This window comes from Phacochoerus africanus, chromosome X (assembly GCF_016906955.1).
Source record: "Phacochoerus africanus isolate WHEZ1 chromosome X, ROS_Pafr_v1, whole genome shotgun sequence".
Classification (NCBI taxonomy): Eukaryota; Metazoa; Chordata; class Mammalia; order Artiodactyla; family Suidae; genus Phacochoerus; species Phacochoerus africanus.
The window spans coordinates 87,249,906-87,268,364 of NC_062560.1; the positions used below are offsets into that span (position 1 = coordinate 87,249,906).

Sequence of the window (18,459 nt, forward strand, 5' to 3'; positions counted from 1 at the left end):
CTGACCACCATCCTCCCAGGCTGTCAGACCTTTCCTGTTTGGATCCACTCCCTCTTGAAACTTCCAAATCCCATGGGAATGATAACCCTTTCAATTCTCTTACTTTATAAATTTTGATCCACCATTCCTACCAAGGAACCTGGGGACTAGCATTTAAAATCTACTTTGCTCTCCATTATACACCCCATTTTTTACAATTTAAGGGCATGCTGTTTGCCTGACATACTCTTTCAAACACGAAAAATGGAAAATCTTTAAGCACTTCTTCAGACCAGCCTTCAAAAGACAATGAAGCCACTGCCCAAAGGAAACTTTTGACTTAAACCAGTATATGGTCACATGTGATGTATGATTTATAAAGTAGCTGAAAATGAAAAGGACCAGCAGATGGTAACCCTAATGGAGTTATGGAGGGTGAGAAAAATACAGAAGATTGTTATTTTAAAAAGCTATATTACTTTTTGCATTATGTTATTTATTTTTGGATTGTGTATTAGTTAATTTTCTTTGATTACAAGCAACAGAAACCAAATCTGGTTAACGCAAACAATGATGGAATGTTGAAGATCAGCATCAGCTTTGAGACATCTAGTGGGAGGAATTGATAGATGGGCTCTTCAGGATGCCATAATTCCACTGATTTTCAGTTTTCTATCTCCGTTTGAGGTTTAAATTTCAGTAAGAGAGTATGGAGTTGGTCTGTTAGGGTCACAATGCCCACCCTTTTGCTGGGGAAAATGACAGGGTATGTAAAATGTAAATGGCGATTCCTTTCTCTTCCCAGAGAGAAATGTATACTGTTTCAGATATTATTGTTGATTTGCAGGAGCCCTTCAACTACTTTGGATATGAATGCTTTGTTCATCTGGGACTGAGGTGCTGGGGGGCCTATCTGCCACAGCATGCTTTAGTCGTAATTTTCTTTTCTTTCTTTCTTTCTTTTTTTTTTTTTTTTTTGGTTTTTTAGGCTCACACCTGCAGCATATGGAGGTTCCCAGGCTAGGGGTCTAATCAGAGCTGCAGCTGCCGGCCTACGCCACAGCCACAGCAACGCAGGATCCAAGATGCTTCTTCAACCCACACCACAGCTCACGGCAACGCCGGATCCTTAACCCACTGAGCAAGGCCAGGGATTGAACCCGCAACCTCATGATTCCTAGTCGGATTCGTTTCTACTGCGCCACAGTGGGAACTCCAGTTGTAATTTTTACATTAACTGAACACTAGAGAGGTACAGTTCTGAAATGGTGATGCACTAGGCTGTCTTGTAAGCCAAAGCTACTTGGCTTTCCTAATAGGATTCCACAAGGTTGCATCTAGAGTTCAGAGCCTTGTCCTCATCCTGTCATGATCAATACCTGATTTTGTCTGTACGCTGAGAGTGGATGCCTCTGTCAAGGAAAGACTCCCATTCACAAAGACATATCTAAATCTATATCTGAATGCCCCAATGCATGGATTTCTGCATTTTCTCCCTGTAAGAAGGCCACAAGGGAAACTAAGTCTCACAAGGGAGTGACAACTGAAGAATTTATCCTGAAAAATACAACTGTCAAGGGAACTAGAGGTTTCTGTCGGTTTTATCAGCCCATTCACTCCCTGTTGGCAAGCTACTACTTGGGAAACCACAACCTCAGAAGGTGGCTTGGTGAGCCTGCAATCAGAGCAAGGGCATTGGTGCACTTTAAGAAGTGGCTTTTAGCTAAGAAACTTGAAGTACACTTACACATCATGGGGATGGCTCTGCCAAAGAAAGCTAATTTTGCCATTCATCTTGGCCAAGACTCGCTCTCCTCCAGACAGTGCTTGGGTGGGAACTATCAACACTTTCCTCTGACTCTGCTTTTCATATATCCCTATGCTTGAATAAGCCCCCTCGCTGCACATGATCTTTCTCTAAACACAGCATCATAGTTGATCTGGTTTCTGCTTACTAAATTTCAGTCATACCCTGTTCACCTTAAACTTATACAGTGCTGTATCTCAATTATATCTCAATAAAACTCGAAGAAAAAATAAAATTCAGTCATAGCCTAGTGCTGTCTTCCAAAAGTTACATCAACATGAACTTTCTTAGAGTTCTGCCTGTTCCCAAACTTCCTAATTTCTTGATTTATGCCCCTGTTGTCTGTGGATCTTAAAATTCATACTCAGATAATAAACTTATATCTGAACTATTAGGGAATATTTCACTGTAGACCTCATGTTCTGACATTATTTTATTATTTTGCCCACTCATAAAAAAATTCGATCATTGCTGACAGGTGAATCATTCATTAAACTGGTCGTTGAAAAGGTTTCACACTAATTCCTAGATACCGAGGTTAGCCAATTTTGTCTTAGCCTCACTGTTCCACTAACATCTATTCCATTTTAAAATGATATTCTCTATTTATGCCTGAGTGTATTTTATAATGTTCTTTGTATGCCACTCACTCTGTCGGTGTGCATGCCTGTATGATACACATCCACTACGTTGGTGCGATTTCCACTCAACATTTTCTGTGTCACTTGCTTCTGAGAGCTCCATGCCTCTTCCTTGCTAACTGATGCAAGTAAAAGTCTGTAGCTCTCCCGTTTTGAAGACTGGCCTAGTCTGCTGTATGTATTCTCAGACATACTGATTAGCTCATTCAGGATTATGTTATGTGCTAGGCCCCCAAAGACATTAAGATGGCTTTCTGTAACACTCCCCACAAGTGAGAAAGTGTGGGACATCTTGGAGGCCATCACCCAACACCACTCTCCAACTCCCACTCTTTTGTTTTCTGCAAATGAAAATAGCTTTACAGCAATTTTTTTTTTTCATAAAAAGAATGCAGGCTGGGGGTGGGAGAAGGGCAGAAGGGAAAGAACAAAAACGCATTAAGAAAGGAAAACACACACACACTCACTCACTCCAGGGCTCCTTTTCAGATGGCTTTTTCATTTCAGATCTGGGACTGGATTTCAGAGGAAACCGTAGACATTTATAGCTGGGAGGCGGGGAGGTGGAAGGAGAGGTTGCTGTCCCAGGAGCCTAGGGAAGGAAGAGGCAGTTTTTCAAAAAGTACAAGTGGCCAGTAACCCCAGGGGGAGATGCTATCCCTTTCTGGTAATGGGGGAAGGCAAACACAACTATAAGGAGATGGGATTGGCAACGAAGAAAGAGTAACAAGGCCTGGTGTGGGGGAGGGAAAGGAGGGGGGCGGGCCCTCTTCTGCCGCACTGCTGGTGGGAGGGGAAATTGGGGACCCGAGTTGGTGGATGACGTAGCTCTCACGTGACCAAGAGCTGACGTGTGCAGAAGTCCTTCTTGTTCTGGTCGTTGTTCCCCGTCTGAGTACCAGCTCCCCACTGCCCTGAGGGTGAGCGGGCCGGTGGCAGAGGGAAGGAGGAGGAGAAGGAAATTGTCCCGGATCCCTGCAGGTCAGTGCCAGGGAGATTCCAGAAGGTGGGGGTGGCCGAGGGTGCAGGGCGTAGACCGTCGCGGGTCTTGGGGCGCCTCTGTCGTCTCTCCCACTCGCCGCCGGCTTTGCAAGACATCTGTCCCGCCCGCAGCCCATTTCGATGCTGCGAAATGGTGAGTAGGGGGATGTTTGGGGAGGAGCCCAGAGATCCGGAGGTGGGAACCTGGTGGGAACCGAGGCCGTAATCTGCAAAGGGAGCTGTGGCCTGGGTGTTGGCCCCCCAGTCCTTCAGGACAGTGCTGGCCGGGAAAAACTGCACTTAGCGAGGGGGGAGTGCAACGTGATGTGTCAGCAGAAGCCCCCGAGAGGGGTAATGGGGGTGGGAAACCTTTGACAACCAGGCCTCCGAATTAGGAAAGAGTTTTCTGTTCTGGGAACTGGTCCGTCCACCAAGCACTCGGTAGCGTCTGTTTCCCGTCTTTCTGTGACGGTTTTCCTGACCATGGCTCTGTGTCTTGTGGGTCCGAGCCTCTCCCGGGTTGCCAGTCTTTCTGTAGGTTGCGGCACTACGGCAGGCTACAGAAGAGGAAGGAAATTAACCCCGATCGGTGAAGGTCGATTTGAGGGTAAGACCATCTGGGGACCCTAACAGGGCTGGTGATGGGGGTGGGTAGAAACCAGAGGTGGCAATGATTTAGGTTAGGTCTGAGTCTGAGTGTGTTTCTCACACTCTGGGGACTGTGTCGAAATGGCGTGCGTTGTGTGTGTGTGTGTGTGTGCGCGAGCGTGTGCGCGCCCGTGTGTCGCGGGGGTGGGGGAGAATGACAGAAGGGAAACCTATCAGATAGTTTGTTCATAATCCTCTTCTCTCAACAGCACTTAGTCCCCATGTTTTCGATCTGTCATTCTGCAGGTCTGCTGTAGCAGGTGGCACCACTTGAAGCGAGGGAGGAAGTTTCCTCGGATCAGTAGAGGTCGGTGTGGGCGTGGGGGCTGCTTAGAATGGGGGAGGGGTTGGAAATCGCCCATGGTTGGACAGGCTCACCCAATCCTACTTTATTTCCCTAACATCCCTCCCATTTCAGGCTAGGGAAGGGGCAGGCATGTGCATGTTTTGGATGGCATAGAGAAGTTTTCTAAAAAAAAAAATCTGACAACCTAGATGGTGAATCAGGAAAGCAACGAATGAACAGTCAATCCATTAAGCCTTTAGTTCTCACTGGCTCTGGTCTCTCTGCAGATCACAAGGGTTGTTGGGCGTGGCACACCTCCAGGGGAGGGAAGAAGGGGCAAACTGCTTGTCTGGAGGAGGTTAGTGCAAGGGTGCTACTCCCTGTGAACACCGATTTTGGGGTGGCTGAGGCCCCAGCAGAGACTGTGGGCTCTGTTGCCTTCATCTAGGCTTGGGGAGGGTGTGGACTGGGGAGGGTAGGAGGAGGGTGAAGTGAGAGGGCAGAGTTTGTTAACAATCTACATTTCCTACCAAGAACTCATTTACTTGTCCCTCTGTGCAACTCCCTGCATGGGATAACACAGAGAAGAGAAACTCAAACCCCATTTCCTTCCTCCACCCCTAGGTCCACTTGTAGTATCAGCTACTGTGGCCTTGAAGTGGGGCTGAAGACAAGACGATCACCCTCCGCAGGCCTGCACCCAGCCAGGCCTATAGCCATCCTCCCCCAGCCTGAGTGACTACTCTGTTCCTTGGTCCCTGATACTGTCAGGGACGATTGCATGGGCTACGCCAGGAAAGTAGGCTGGGTGACTGCGGGACTGGTGATTGGGGCTGGCGCCTGTTACTGCATTTACAAACTGACTAGGGGAAGAAAACAGAACAAGGAGAAAATGGCTGAGGGCGGGTCCGGGGACGTGGATGATGTTGGGGACTGTCCTGGGGCCAGGTACAATGACTGGTCAGACGATGATGATGACAACAGTGAGAACAAAGGTATAGTATGGTATCCACCTTGGGCCCGAATTGGGACTGAGGCTGGGACCAGAGCTAGGGCCAGAGCAAGGGCCAGGGCTACCCGGGCACGGAGGGCCGTCCAGAAAAGGGCTTCCCCCAATTCAGATGATACCGTTTTGTCCCCTCAGGAGCTACAAAAAGTTCTTTGCTTGGTTGAGATGTCTGAAAAGCCTTATATTCTTGAAGCAGCTTTAATTGCTCTGGGTAACAACGCTGCTTATGCGTTTAACAGAGATATTATTCGTGATCTGGGTGGTCTCCCAATTGTGGCAAAGATTCTCAATACTCGGGATCCCATAGTTAAGGAAAAGGCTTTAATTGTCCTAAATAACTTGAGTGTGAATGCTGAAAATCAGCGCCGGCTTAAGATATACATGAATCAAGTGTGTGATGACACAATCACTTCTCGCTTGAACTCATCTGTGCAGCTGGCGGGACTAAGATTGCTTACGAACATGACTGTTACTAATGAGTATCAGCACATGCTTGCTAATTCCATTTCAGACTTTTTTCGTTTATTTTCAGCGGGAAATGAAGAAACCAAATTTCAGGTTTTGAAACTCCTTTTGAATTTGGCTGAAAATCCAGCCATGACTAGAGAACTGCTTAGGGCCCAAGTACCATCTTCGCTGGGCTCCCTCTTTAATAAGAAGGAGAACAAAGAGGTGATTCTTAAGCTTCTGGTCATATTTGAGAACATAATTGACAATTTTAAATGGGAAGAAAATGAACCTACTCAGAATCAGTTCAGCGAAGGCTCACTTTTTTTCTTTTTAAAAGAATTTCAAGTGTGTGCTGATAAGATTCTGGGGATAGAAAGTCATCAGGATTTTTTGGTGAAAGTAAAAGTTGGAAAATTCATGGCCAAACTGGCTGAGCATATGTTCCCAAAGAGCCAGGAATAACTTCTTGATTTTGTAGTTTAGAAGCAACACACGTTGTAAACTGTTCCTTTTCTCCACCTTGTTTATATGGTAAAGGAATTCTTTCAGCTGCCAATTTTGAGTAATGAATATCATATTGTATCCTCAACACTGATATTTATCTGAGTTGGTCTTCAGGCCTAAGCTGGATGAGTGAATATCACTACTTGTTCTGAAAACACGTTTGTTGCTTTTTATCTTGCTGCCTAGATTGAAATATTTTTACTCTTTCTTCTGCATAAGTGACAGTGAACTAATTCATCATAAATAAGCTCCTTCCTGTCATTTGCATTGACTTCATTTGTGTATCATCAATAAAGTTGTGCATTAATGCTGGGAAAAAAAAAGAAAGAAAGAAGGAAAGAAACCATCCTTGTCTTTCAGTTTATAATCTAGTTGGAGAGATAAGAAACATGCAAACAAAAAGATAACAGAATAACTTGAACATAGATACTCATTGTCAAATATGTGAGCTCAGAGCACAGAGGAAGCAAAGACTTCTGTGGGATACAGTAGTCAGCTACAGATTTTTGGAAAAAGTGGTCATTGAAAATGAATTCTCAGTGGGGTGGGTAGTTAGGGCATTCCATGTGATGGGAGTGAGGGGGGGACTGGTGTGAGAAAAGCATGGAGGTAGGAACTCTTCCTATGACAGTGAGGAGACTAGTCTGCTTAGAGAGTGTGGAAGTAAACAGATTTGGAAAGCCAGCTGCAGCCAGTTTGTGAACTCTTTGAATATTATTCCACTGAACACTGAGAGCCACTAAATAATTCTGACTAGGAAGGATAATTGTAATTCATATAAAAGTCCCTCTCTCATCTATTGTGCAATGTCCATGAGGGTGTGGCAAAATGGACCCTTTCAAAATGGACCTTACAGTGGCACAGGGTTTGTGAAGGGCCATTTGGCAATATATATCATAAGCCTTAAAATATGTAAACCCTTTGTCCTAAGGAAATAATTGAAACATTGGCCAAAGATAGTATTACAAGGCTGTAACTCTCAGCACTGTGTGAAAGAGTAAAAATTGGAAACAACTTAAATGTCTAGCACACTGGATTGGTTAATAAATTAAGGAATGTTCACACGGTCTAAGATAAACATGTTGATTAGAATTCATATTGCCAGGAAAAGATATTCATCATGAATTGTTAAGCGAGAAAGGTAGGTTAGATAGCAGTATTTATAGTATGATTCCATTTTTTTTGAGAATATAAACATGTTTAAGTAGATACTAAAAACTCTGGAATTAAAGATATCCAAAGAGTAACAGTGGTTATCTTTGGGTGAAAGGATAGAGTAATTTTTACCTTTTTACTTTTTATTCATCTACATATTCTTATTTATGTAAAACCAATAATTATTTTTCAAAAATTTTTAAAAAAGAAAAGCATTAGGAATGAAGCAGTGATTGGTTGGAGCATGTACTGAGCCGAAAAAACAATTAAACAGGAGATGGGTTTAAGTTTTCTCTTTGAAATAATAGGTGAGTACTGAAGATGGCACTCATTGTGAGGACAGATGAAGAAATACATGCAAAATACTTAGAATGTTTTGGCACATAGCATTTAATTAAGAAAAGTGAGTACGCTTAATTCCCTAGAATTCAGGACTGATCATTCTTTTGGTTGACCTTTGTTTTGCCGGGGGCGTTCTGCCACGTGTCAGCATCATTTAATAAATAATAAGAACAATAAAGGTTAGCATTTATTAAGTGACTATGGTGTAGAGTTCTGTCATTCCTGCAAGGCAACTGTTAAAATAATTTCTCAAATAAATAGGGTTTCCTTATTTCTAAGGACTCAAAGTGTTTCATCAGACATGATCTTACCCGCTGTCACAACATATTCCTAGTTAGTTTGGGGATGTTATCCTGCTTTATACATGAGGCCAGGAAAGAGTAAAATCTCTGTTTTAGCCCCAGGCTTCCATATACTTTCTCTAATGTTGCCTATAGTAGACAAAAGGACCAAGGACTGCTTGCCTTAAAGTTGTTGGGTATGGTGACCCTATTGAATTATGCACATGTGGGGATTCATTTAACATCAGTTTTAGGGGTGGAATGAGGTCAAGGGAACTAATATTTTTCTTGCAAAAAAGATTTGGGAGGGGAAGACTAATCCATTTAAAATAAATTGAGTTTGAGGTACCTGTGGCACATCCAGATGGAGACAGAATATTGTCATTTGAATTTATTGATCTGGCACTCAGAGAAGACTAGGCTGCAGATACAGATTTGGGGGTTATCAGAGGATGAGTGATCATTGAGGGCATGGATGTGGATGTGATCCCCATAGAGAAGGTACAGAGTATAAGAGTGGACGGCTGCAGAAAGAACTAGGTAAGGGACTAAGGCAGCTGGAGAGAGAAGCATAGAATTGCAACTGTGTATACCTTTCCAGACCTGAATCTTCAGAGCCTGATTTAAAATTTATCTCTTTTTCTCCTAAAAGTTATTCACTAAAGATAATTGAGAAAATAGAAACAATTAAACCAAACTTGTCTCCTGACCCATATCTCTATCTTGAACATCTAAAAAATGTTAAGATCAAGTCATGTTGAAATTGGGGTGCTGAGCAACTTTTCTTCATGGGCTGAAAATGAGGTTAACTTAGGTAGTGAAAAGCCATGATGAGGCAGGGGCACAGGCCTGACTCTCATCCCTTTCTCCCTTCCCATTCTTCTTCCCTCTCCCTCTCTCCCTCCCTCACACCTCTATCTTTACTTCCTCCTTCTGAAAGACCATTGGCACTAGTCTCTTTGTGTGTCTGTGTCTTTTGGGGGTGACTGTTTGATCCCCATGACACCAGGCCATGCACCAGTGGGCATTTACTATAGAATGATAATTGTTGCTTTGGTTATCTGGTGACCCTGGGTGTGCTGGATGCCAGGATTTTTTGGACCTTGGTGGAACAGAGACTGAGAAGGCACTAGTCATAGCATGGCACAGCCCTATGGTCACCGCAGGTAGTTTTGATGTCCCACACCTGGTATCATTTGGAACCGAGTCACCTGGACTTTGGGTTGGGAAGTGCTGTGTGAGACAGATGTGTGACTGCCTGGTCCAGGCAGACCACAGGGCCAGCCCAGCCACACGCGGATGTCCCGATGCTTTCCCATCGGAGGTTGCCCCTCTCCATCATCTTGACAAGGGCATAGTTCTAGGGTTGTGGCCGTGATGATGGCAGCTCCTGGGGGCAGGGAGGAGGCCATGTCCTCTCTTTAGAGAGGATGGCAGCTTCTGGGAAACTGAGGGAATCAGAAACTCAGAGGATATCCTGCTATTTTGGTTTTTCTCGCATCTAATGGTTTTAGGAATTTAAGTGGGCCTATCCCAGTCAAATGTGTTCAGAGGTGACTTTACAGAGATGGAGTTTAGTTCTCTTATAAATCATCACCCAAAGCATACTATTTCAAGGCTCAGGAAACTGGTTTTCTATTTTTAAAGTCGTATGTCACTTGCCTTGCTTCAAAGAGATTCTAAGTGTAGCAAATTGATGTGGTTGAGGCAAATTTTGTGTTTGTACCTCTGTTTGGTTAATTTCTCTGCTAAATTCTCTTGGGAATGGTTTTGCCGAGAATGATAATGACTATTTTCAGTGCTATCTTTTTACGTTCATTTTATATCACATCCCAGTCTGAAGGTTTTTTTCTGATTTCTCTGTTTACCAACTATGGCTCTTTTCTTGCCTTTAAACCAGAACTATCATGCTGCCATCTGAGGTGCAGAAGCCTCGCATAATGGTTCCTGGTGTGCCCTGCTCTGAGGTGTGGTATCAAGCAGGATAACACATGTTTACTTTCAGAGATGTGTATCTCCATGCTTGACCCTCTCCGTTGGGTCCTTCTGGGGCCTTGTGTTAAGGGCTTGGGCAATGCTGGGTTTGGGGATAGGCCTGAGAAAAGGGATCAGGGAAGAGGCAGGAGAGAAGCCTTATTGGAGGGGTCACTTTATTCTGACAGGTTCATGCCAATGGAATTCAATCCACCACTGACAGTGGGCCAAGGGCAACTCTCTGCGCCTGTTGACCATTCACATTTTTAAAAGTGAAAGAGTAAGTGTGATACAAGCATTTTTGTTTGGGCTCTAATGAGCCTTCTGTTTATTGAGCATTTCTAAGTTTGCACATGGACATAGCATGTTATTAAATGGGGTGGAATTTCTTTTTAAAAATAAAAAAAGAACGGCAATCTATGTTCTTATAAGAAATGTAATTACCGAATAGGCCAGGTTCTTAGTGTTCACTGCTCAGAACATTCTGTCCCTAAGATCAATGTACTTCACAAAGCAAATTATCATCAGAACGTTGTTTATTTAGTGCTCAGGGAATCAGGGCAAGTTGACTTAGCTAGATTTTAGTACTGTCAAAGTAGGAGAACCTGATGCATCTGTGTCTGCTAAGAGGATTGACTTGTAGTTGAAATCAAACACTTGTATTCAAGAGCTAGAGCATGTTTCTCCCAGAACACAATTACCTATTTTGTCTGCCTAGATGCTCTTTGCCAGAGGTGGATCATCAGTTGATGGTTGTTTTATGATTGTTAGGATGTTATCAGTTAGCTCTCATACAGAGTTTGAGAAATTTTACTTTTACAGCAGGAGAAAACTGTAGTATTTGCAATGTATTTGCTCCTAGATGCTGGTTAGTATCTCCTTTTTTTTGGATTTTTTTGGATGGGTAATCATAACTTGTTATTGATTTTTTGAAAACCTAGCAAAAGAAATTGTCACCTCTTTAGTTCTCCCCCCATTTCTATTTCAATCTTCTGTTCACTTAAATGTGGTTTAAAAATAATCTTGCTAATTTTTGTGGCTTTCTTTCAATGTTATAATGAACACATTGACACAATAGAATGGATCAATAAAAGAAAACTTAATTTTTACCTTCTTCCATCATAGAACATGAGTTAAATGGATTTTCTTTTTGACATTAGAAAAGGTGGAATCTAGGCAAGATGAAATAAAACAAACAATATTTAAAGTATTTTATAAATCTTAAACTCATTCAAATTGACTTGGGGAATGATTCTTTATAATCACTTATTATTTATCATCATCAATCATCACCTCTTGTTAACACTGGCCTATGCAGTCTATAGCCAAAAGTTGGAAGTATTAAATTGCACCATTTATGAAAATTCAATAAATTCTGGTTGATCTGGTTGATTTTCTTCTGATAGAAAGTTTACACATTTATGTTATGATTGTCATAACTTGTGAATGTCTCTAAATATATGCCACACATATATAATCACATTGTTTAGGTGGAAATAGCTATTACTGGGGAAATATTAAGTTATTAGTAACACCCTGGGATTGTTTTCAGCTATATTTTTTTTTGTCTTTTTGTCTTTTTAGGGCTGTGCCCACAGCATATGGAGGTTTGCAGGCTAGGGGTCTAATCAGAGCTATTGCTGCTGGCCTACGCCAGAGCCACAGCAATGCCAGATCTGAGCTGCCATCTACACCATAGCTCATGGCAACACCAGATCCTTAACTCACTGAGCGAGGCCAGGGATCGAAGCCACAACCTCATGGTTCCTAGTCAGATTCGTTTCCACTGTGCCGCGACGGGAGCTGCTGTTTTTCAGCTATTTTTAAACTATCGATAAAGGTCCTAGATATATTTCTTTTAACATAGAAAGAAGAAAAATCTGGGGAAGAAGGCCATATTATAGCTCCTACATTGGTGGACAGGATTATGCATCTAGCTGGGCATTTGCGTACCACTCAGACAGATTTGGGAGTTAACAGCATTCAGAGAGGTTATTTTTCGTAATGAATTCTATTTTAATCTTCTTTACTGTATTTTCTTAAACTATAGAAATTCTTCATACCTCTTAACAACTAAAACAGAAGAAATATAAATTAAAACATAAAACTGCCCTCTTCTCACCATTTTTATAGTTATTTACTATTAATGCATACTATGCATATTTAAACATAAATGATACACATATTCATATTTTTATGAGAAAATAAGCTCACAGTCCATATATTCTGTTCTTCAACTTTTATTTCACTTAAATACGTCATGTGTATATTTCCATACATTTCCTACCACATTTAACATTGTTCATGGTGTCTTTCTCTGAAGATGGTCTATGTATTTAAGTAGTCATATCATTCAACCTTTCCCTTTATGGCTTCTAGGTTTTGGGTCATGCTAAGGCAAGCTTTCCCCACCCCAAAATTTTAAAGTAATTTTAAATATTTTCCTCAAGCTTTTAAAAATAGCTGTGTGTGTGTGTGTGTGTGTGTGTGTGTGTGTGCGTGTGTTTAATCCTTCTTGTATATAATTTGGTGTGTGGTATGAAATTGAGATGTAATTTTACTTCTTTTTCCCAGTCCCAGACATTGAATACGCCATCCTTTTCTCCACTTTTTGGCAGAAGTTTTTATACATTATTAGTCATAGGTTACTTACTAAATGCTATTCTTTTCTATAAGTGGAAACATTATTGCTCTTTTTGCTATCTTTGAGGTATGATGCACTGAGGACTGTTGGTGAAATCCTGTATCACAAAACCTGTTTTATTAAAGATGGAATGAATAGTATTAGATTGTGATGCTAGTAATTCATTATTTATGGGTCTATTATGAAGAAATTTAAAACATCAAAGGGATAAAAACAGTACACTATGGGCTGTGAAAATGCCACAGTTTGTAAAATGTAGTCTAGCAGGTGACTTACACGACCGTGACAACACTTCACACCAAGCAGTCTCAGTGTTGCTTCATGTTGTCCTGGGACACATGACAATGAATGAGCTAATTGGCATATATCAGAATTTGAAAATCTGCTAGTTAATTCAGTCTTCTAAGCTGAAGAATTATTACATATTGTGCCTTGGAACCAAAGAATAAGAAACTGATCTTTTTGAAACATGGAATGAACTTTAAGATCTATAGGGCTTGAGCACTATGAATTAAGACATTTTGGTGGACACATAAGATAAAGTAATATTGTTATCAAAAAACTGGGAAAGATGCAGATTAAAATTTATAAAAGACATGGGTACAAATAGAGAAAATAATATAATGAGAAGTCTGAAATAAAATCAGTGATACATTTGGTTGAAGTAGCAATTGAAAACATTCTGTGGCTGAGTTTGATAGAGGTTACTTTCACTAATGTGTGTTTTTTTAAGCAAAAGAAACAAGAAAATAATGTTAGCAGATGATCTCTACAGTTCAATACTTCCTAAAAACTTAAAATAGAGGAAGGCTATTGATTTTTTGTGTTTATCTTTGCCTCACCTCCTTTCCTATTTTGCTTATTGACTGTGATTTTTAAATAGTCCTTTGTGTTTTAGACGAATACAATCATATAAATTGTAAATAGAAAATAATTTTAACTCTTTCCAATTTTACACTAATTATGTTATCTTATTGCAGTAACTTTAATCACCAAAAATACTATTGAATAAAAAATGGAGGAGTTCCCGTCATGGCTCAGTGGTTAACGAATCCGACTAGGAACTGACTAGGAGGTTGCAGACTTGATCCCTGGCCTCGTTCAGTGGGTTAAGGATCTGGTGTTGCTGTGAGTTGTGGTGTAGGTTGTAGACATGGCTTGGATCCCACGTTGCTGTGGCTGTGGTGTAGGCCAGTGGCTGCGGCTCTGATTAGACCCCTAGCCTGGGAACCTCCATGTGCCGCAGGAGCAGCCCTAGAAAAGACAAAAAAAGAAAAAAAAGTGGAGATTGTGGTTGTTGATAAAAAGAACTTTTTTTTTTTTTCTTTTTAGGGCCGCACCCGTGGCATATGGAGGTTCCCAACCTAGGGGTCCAATCAGAGCTACAGCCGCTGGCCTACACTACAGCCACAGCAACGACAGATCCGAGCCTCGTCTGCGACCCACATCACAGCTCAGGGCAACACAAGATCCTTAACCTACTGAGCAAGGCCAGGGATTGAACTTACAACCTTATGGTTCCTAGTTAGATTCATTTCCACTGCACCATGACAGGAACTCTGGTAAAAAGCATTTTCAATATTTGTTATTACCTTCTATTCTTGTTGGTACCCATTAGGAGTAACTGCTAATTTTTTTCTAATGGCTTTTCAGTATATATTGATAGAAATTTATTTTTCCCTCTAATTTTTCATGAAATGAATTATATGACAGAATTCTTGGAGTACCCACTATGGCAAAGTAGGTTAAGAGTCTTCATGATAGTGGGAGAAAAAAGGAATGTATACATGTATGTGTAACTGGATCACCATGCTGTACGGTAGAAAAAAAATTGTATTCGGGAAATAACAATAAAAAAAAGGAATCTGACTGCAGTGGCTCAGGTCACTGCTAAGGCGCGGGTTTGATCTCCCAGGGGTACAGTGTGTTAAAGGACCTGGCATTGCCACAGCTGTGGCTCAGATTCAATCCCTGGCCTGGGAACTCCATATACTGCAGGTGCAGCCATTAAAAAAAGAAAAGAATTCTTGATTTTGGCCATTTTTGCTTTTGTGGATCAATCTCTACTAGGTCATAATATACAGTGTATACTGTACAAAACTTCTGGGTTCTATTTGTTTATAAGTTTTATGGTTTGTCAATATTTTGATTTTTACATTATTATTAGTATTTCTTTATAGTCATCTTTTATGTACTAACTTTAGTCAGGTTTGCTGGCTTTGTAAAATTCATTAGTGAACTTTCAATTTTTTTCTCTTTTCTGGTAAAATTTAAATAATATTGATATCATTTTTTTAAAAGTTAGGTAGAACTGAATTGCAAAGCCATTTGATCCTGGTTCCCTTCATATATATATATATACACTTCTGTTTTTCTTCTGTTATTACATAGTTGTACTCATGAAGAGTATGTTTATTTTACTGGTCTTTTCAAAGAACTAGCCTTTTATTTATCAATTCTACAATGCTTTTTTCTGGTCATTATTTTTAACTTTGCTAATTTCTTCTATCTTTGGATTTGTTCTGTTGTACTTTTCTAGTTTTTGAAGAAGAGGGATTATTTCTTTTATTTACGGTCTTCTTGGATAATAATGGTAATTAAGACTATTTATTTTCTCTAAGTATACCTTTAGTCATGCACCATAAACTTTGATGTGATGTATTCTTCTTTTCTTTGCTTTCCTTATAGCTTGCAGTTTTATTTTTAATTTCCTCTTTGATCCAGGGGTTATTTTGGAGAACAGTGCTACATTATCAGGCAGTTACATTTAATGATGATCTTTTATTATTTATTTATAATTTTATTTTGTTAAGATGTGACTATAAATTCTCTCCTTTTTAGATTGTATTTCCTTTCCCATTTAATCTGAGTTTTTAAGCTTGGAAATCATGTTTTCCAATCCCAGAAATTATTTTTCTGCTTTAATTGTATTCCTTTCAGTGCTGTTATTACTTATTTTGCTGAAGATTATATCTGACTCCTTAAGCAGATCTATTTCAATGGGTGATAATATAAGTTTTGAAGTGCACATACAGTGAATATGAATAGTCATCTATGGAAACAATACAAGGGACTGGAGAAATTTCGAGAATAGAAAACTCCAAGGAAGGTCTTCTGGGAGATATCCCTTGGAGGTAGGACTTGGATTTGATTGAAATAAATTTTATGATTCTGCATTTATTCTTCACTACATGTGCGTTTTCTTCAAACGTTGTTTCTTAGACATACCTAGTGATGCTTACCTAAGTGGTAGATTAAAGATTTCTCAGAAAGATTCTTTAGACTGCTATTCGTAATTCATTTGTTTTCTCACTTTGTCTCCCCTACTTCTTCCAGATATGTATTTCATAACACAGTATTGCAGCTACCATTATTGTATTGTATTGTGTTGTATGTTGATTACCTTAGTTGCAGCTTAAAAGAGCTGTGCTCAGAATTTAGTGCCCAAGAGAAAACAGAGTGCAAGCAAATAAGCTGTGTAGAGACTGTGGCTTGACTAACAGCTGATACCATTTCTCAGTGGGCTTATCCTACTTATGTCTCTGAAGGAAACCTCTGAATTGTCAGAATGAAAAAAATGTATATACAATAATTTACTAAGGATTGGGATGATGGACACCAAAAACTATTGAATATTTCCATTTACTCTCTAATTGGAATCCTGGAAAGAGTGCAATTTCCTACTTTCCTTGAAGATGGTTTCTTATTTATTCTTAAAATAGAGGTTTAATATTGCACTGGAGATGACAAATATATACATATTTACATAATGCATATATGATAGAATACTATGTTTTAGATATAAACTTATATTCTTTTTTTTTCTCCCACAATATTTCTCACTTTTCTTTTTCCCCTATTCTTTTCTTCAGGAAAGGTTTATGAAAGGACTTTGTGATTTCCCAAAGCCCAAACACATGAGAGTATCATGCTAGGTATATTTGATGCTCTATACTAAGATGTGTCTAGTTATGGTTTTATTTGTATTCTATCTACTCAAAAGTCAATATGTTTAATGTGAGGATTAATGTCTTGTTTCAGTTGAAAATTCTGTGCCATAATCTATTCAAATATTCCCTTTTACTTTTTCTCTTTAGTCTTTATTTATTAGGACTTCTTCCATTCATATTTTGTACCTTTTTGTGTGTGTGCTGCATTCTGGAGGATTTTCCTTGAGATCTATTTTTGAATATCTTAATTATCTCTTTGCTTTTGAGATTACCTCTGCTAGGGCCATACGAGTTGAACCAGTTGCAGATTAATTTTTATGTTAGTTTATGTCCCTGTGGTTCTCTAACATGTAGGAACTCTGAATTCAACCCCACACTTATGGGTGGAGCAGACCTAGGTTCTGATTGCTCCTGGGGTCTTTTTACCCACCCATAACCTCATGTAAATGACAAGCTTTCTTGTTATATATCTTTGCTGTAAGAAAAAGTTTTTTAGTCCTCATTTTATGTAGTGGTAGTGCTTTTGTGGGATCTGGATTTAGATAGGAGCTCAGTACCAGCTTTCCATCTTCCACTGCCTAGAGGCATTGCCTCCTGTTGCCATGTGGGATTAAAACCCTATTACTCAGTCCTTAAAGCCAATATCCATCTATCTGTCTTTATCTCCTGCTTACTATTGTTCGTTCTTTCTTTGTTTCTCGGGGATTTCCATTTCATGATTATGAGCTTGACTATACCACTACTTTTAGAGGGGTTGCATATTTTATCATTTCTGTGAGTTTTAAGTAGAAGGGGTCAGTTCCAAGTCAGTTTAGTCTGCCATTGACTTGGAGATTCCTCAGATATGTTTGTTGGATTGTGTAGGTGACTTATATTTCTTAAAAGACATCTGGGCGGGGGACGGCTGATTTATATTTCTTCCAGTTAGATAATATAGGGTCTTACCAAGCTTTCTATATCCCACCATGGCAATGGAGAGGAATAGCAGAGAAAGTCTTGATTATTCAAGGAAGACACAGAAGCAAATAGAGAGCCATCATGTCTGAAGGGGCCTCAGGGAGGGAATGAAAATGGGGATTTGTGTAGAACAGTTCTAGAACCACGTGGACTCCTTCCTTGCAACAACTCTAAGGTGCTCTATAAGCATCCTTGAACTTAGACACACCATGGAAAAAACAGTAGATTTTGAACTGGTAATGTTTCAGTCACTCCATGGAATGAGAAGACAAAAATGGAAATTATGAGAATTGCTGTGGAAAATAAAAGTTGGATGCCTTACACACTTGCGTTTGTGGACTGAGATTTATTCCAATTACACTTAAATACATACATATATACACACATACCTATTTCTACGTGGATAGTAAACCAGCTAGAAGGATACACCACAGTGAATTAGAAATGTATTCTGTAACAGTAAGGGTACAGACATTTATATAGTCTTTGCCTAGTTAACTACACTTTTCCTTATTTTAGCCCAAATTTCACTTCCTTGAGGAATTTTTTTATGTCCCCTTTTTGCCCCCTCAGAATGTCTTGATCTTCTGCTATATACTCCTATATATCTGTATCCTGTTATTTCTTAGCACTTACATGGAATTTTAATTTTACATGCACTTGTGTGATTATTTGATTAATGTATATCCCCTACTAGTCTGTGAGTTTCATAAATGCAAAGACTTCATCTGTTTTTCTCACCATTGTATTCTTAGCACCTTGTATAGGTACTCAATAAAGACATTAAATGGATAAATGAATACATTTCTGCATTGTTTGTACTGTTTGACTATTCATTGCATTAACTGGTT

The 18,459-nt window shown here is 40.0% G+C and overlaps 1 protein-coding gene across 4 annotated transcripts; it reads left to right on the plus strand.

Annotated features, from left to right (window-relative positions):
* Positions 1-3,249: 3,249 nt before the first annotated feature.
* ARMCX3 (armadillo repeat containing X-linked 3) lies at positions 3,250-11,181 on the plus strand. Of its 4 annotated transcripts, none has more exons than XM_047764818.1 (5): positions 3,251-3,408; positions 3,936-4,015; positions 4,303-4,363; positions 4,630-4,700; positions 4,967-11,181. In XM_047764818.1, exon 5 carries the CDS (start codon positions 5,124-5,126, stop codon positions 6,261-6,263), a length of 1,140 nt encoding a protein of 379 aa, XP_047620774.1. In that variant the 5' UTR covers positions 3,251-3,408; positions 3,936-4,015; positions 4,303-4,363; positions 4,630-4,700; positions 4,967-5,123; the 3' UTR covers positions 6,264-11,181. The 4 variants fall into 4 exon arrangements, with proteins under 4 accessions (XP_047620775.1, XP_047620774.1, XP_047620777.1 ...); XM_047764821.1 differs by lacking the exon at positions 3,251-3,408 and adding an exon at positions 3,415-3,562; XM_047764819.1 differs by lacking the exon at positions 4,630-4,700 and having other exon boundaries at positions 3,250-3,408.
* Positions 11,182-18,459: the final 7,278 nt, after the last annotated feature.

Excerpts from the sequence above, each read along its gene's own strand:
- ARMCX3 (XM_047764819.1), top strand. The coding sequence starts at position 5,124 with ATGGGCTACGCCAGGAAAGTAGGCTGGGTGACTGCGGGACTGGTGATT.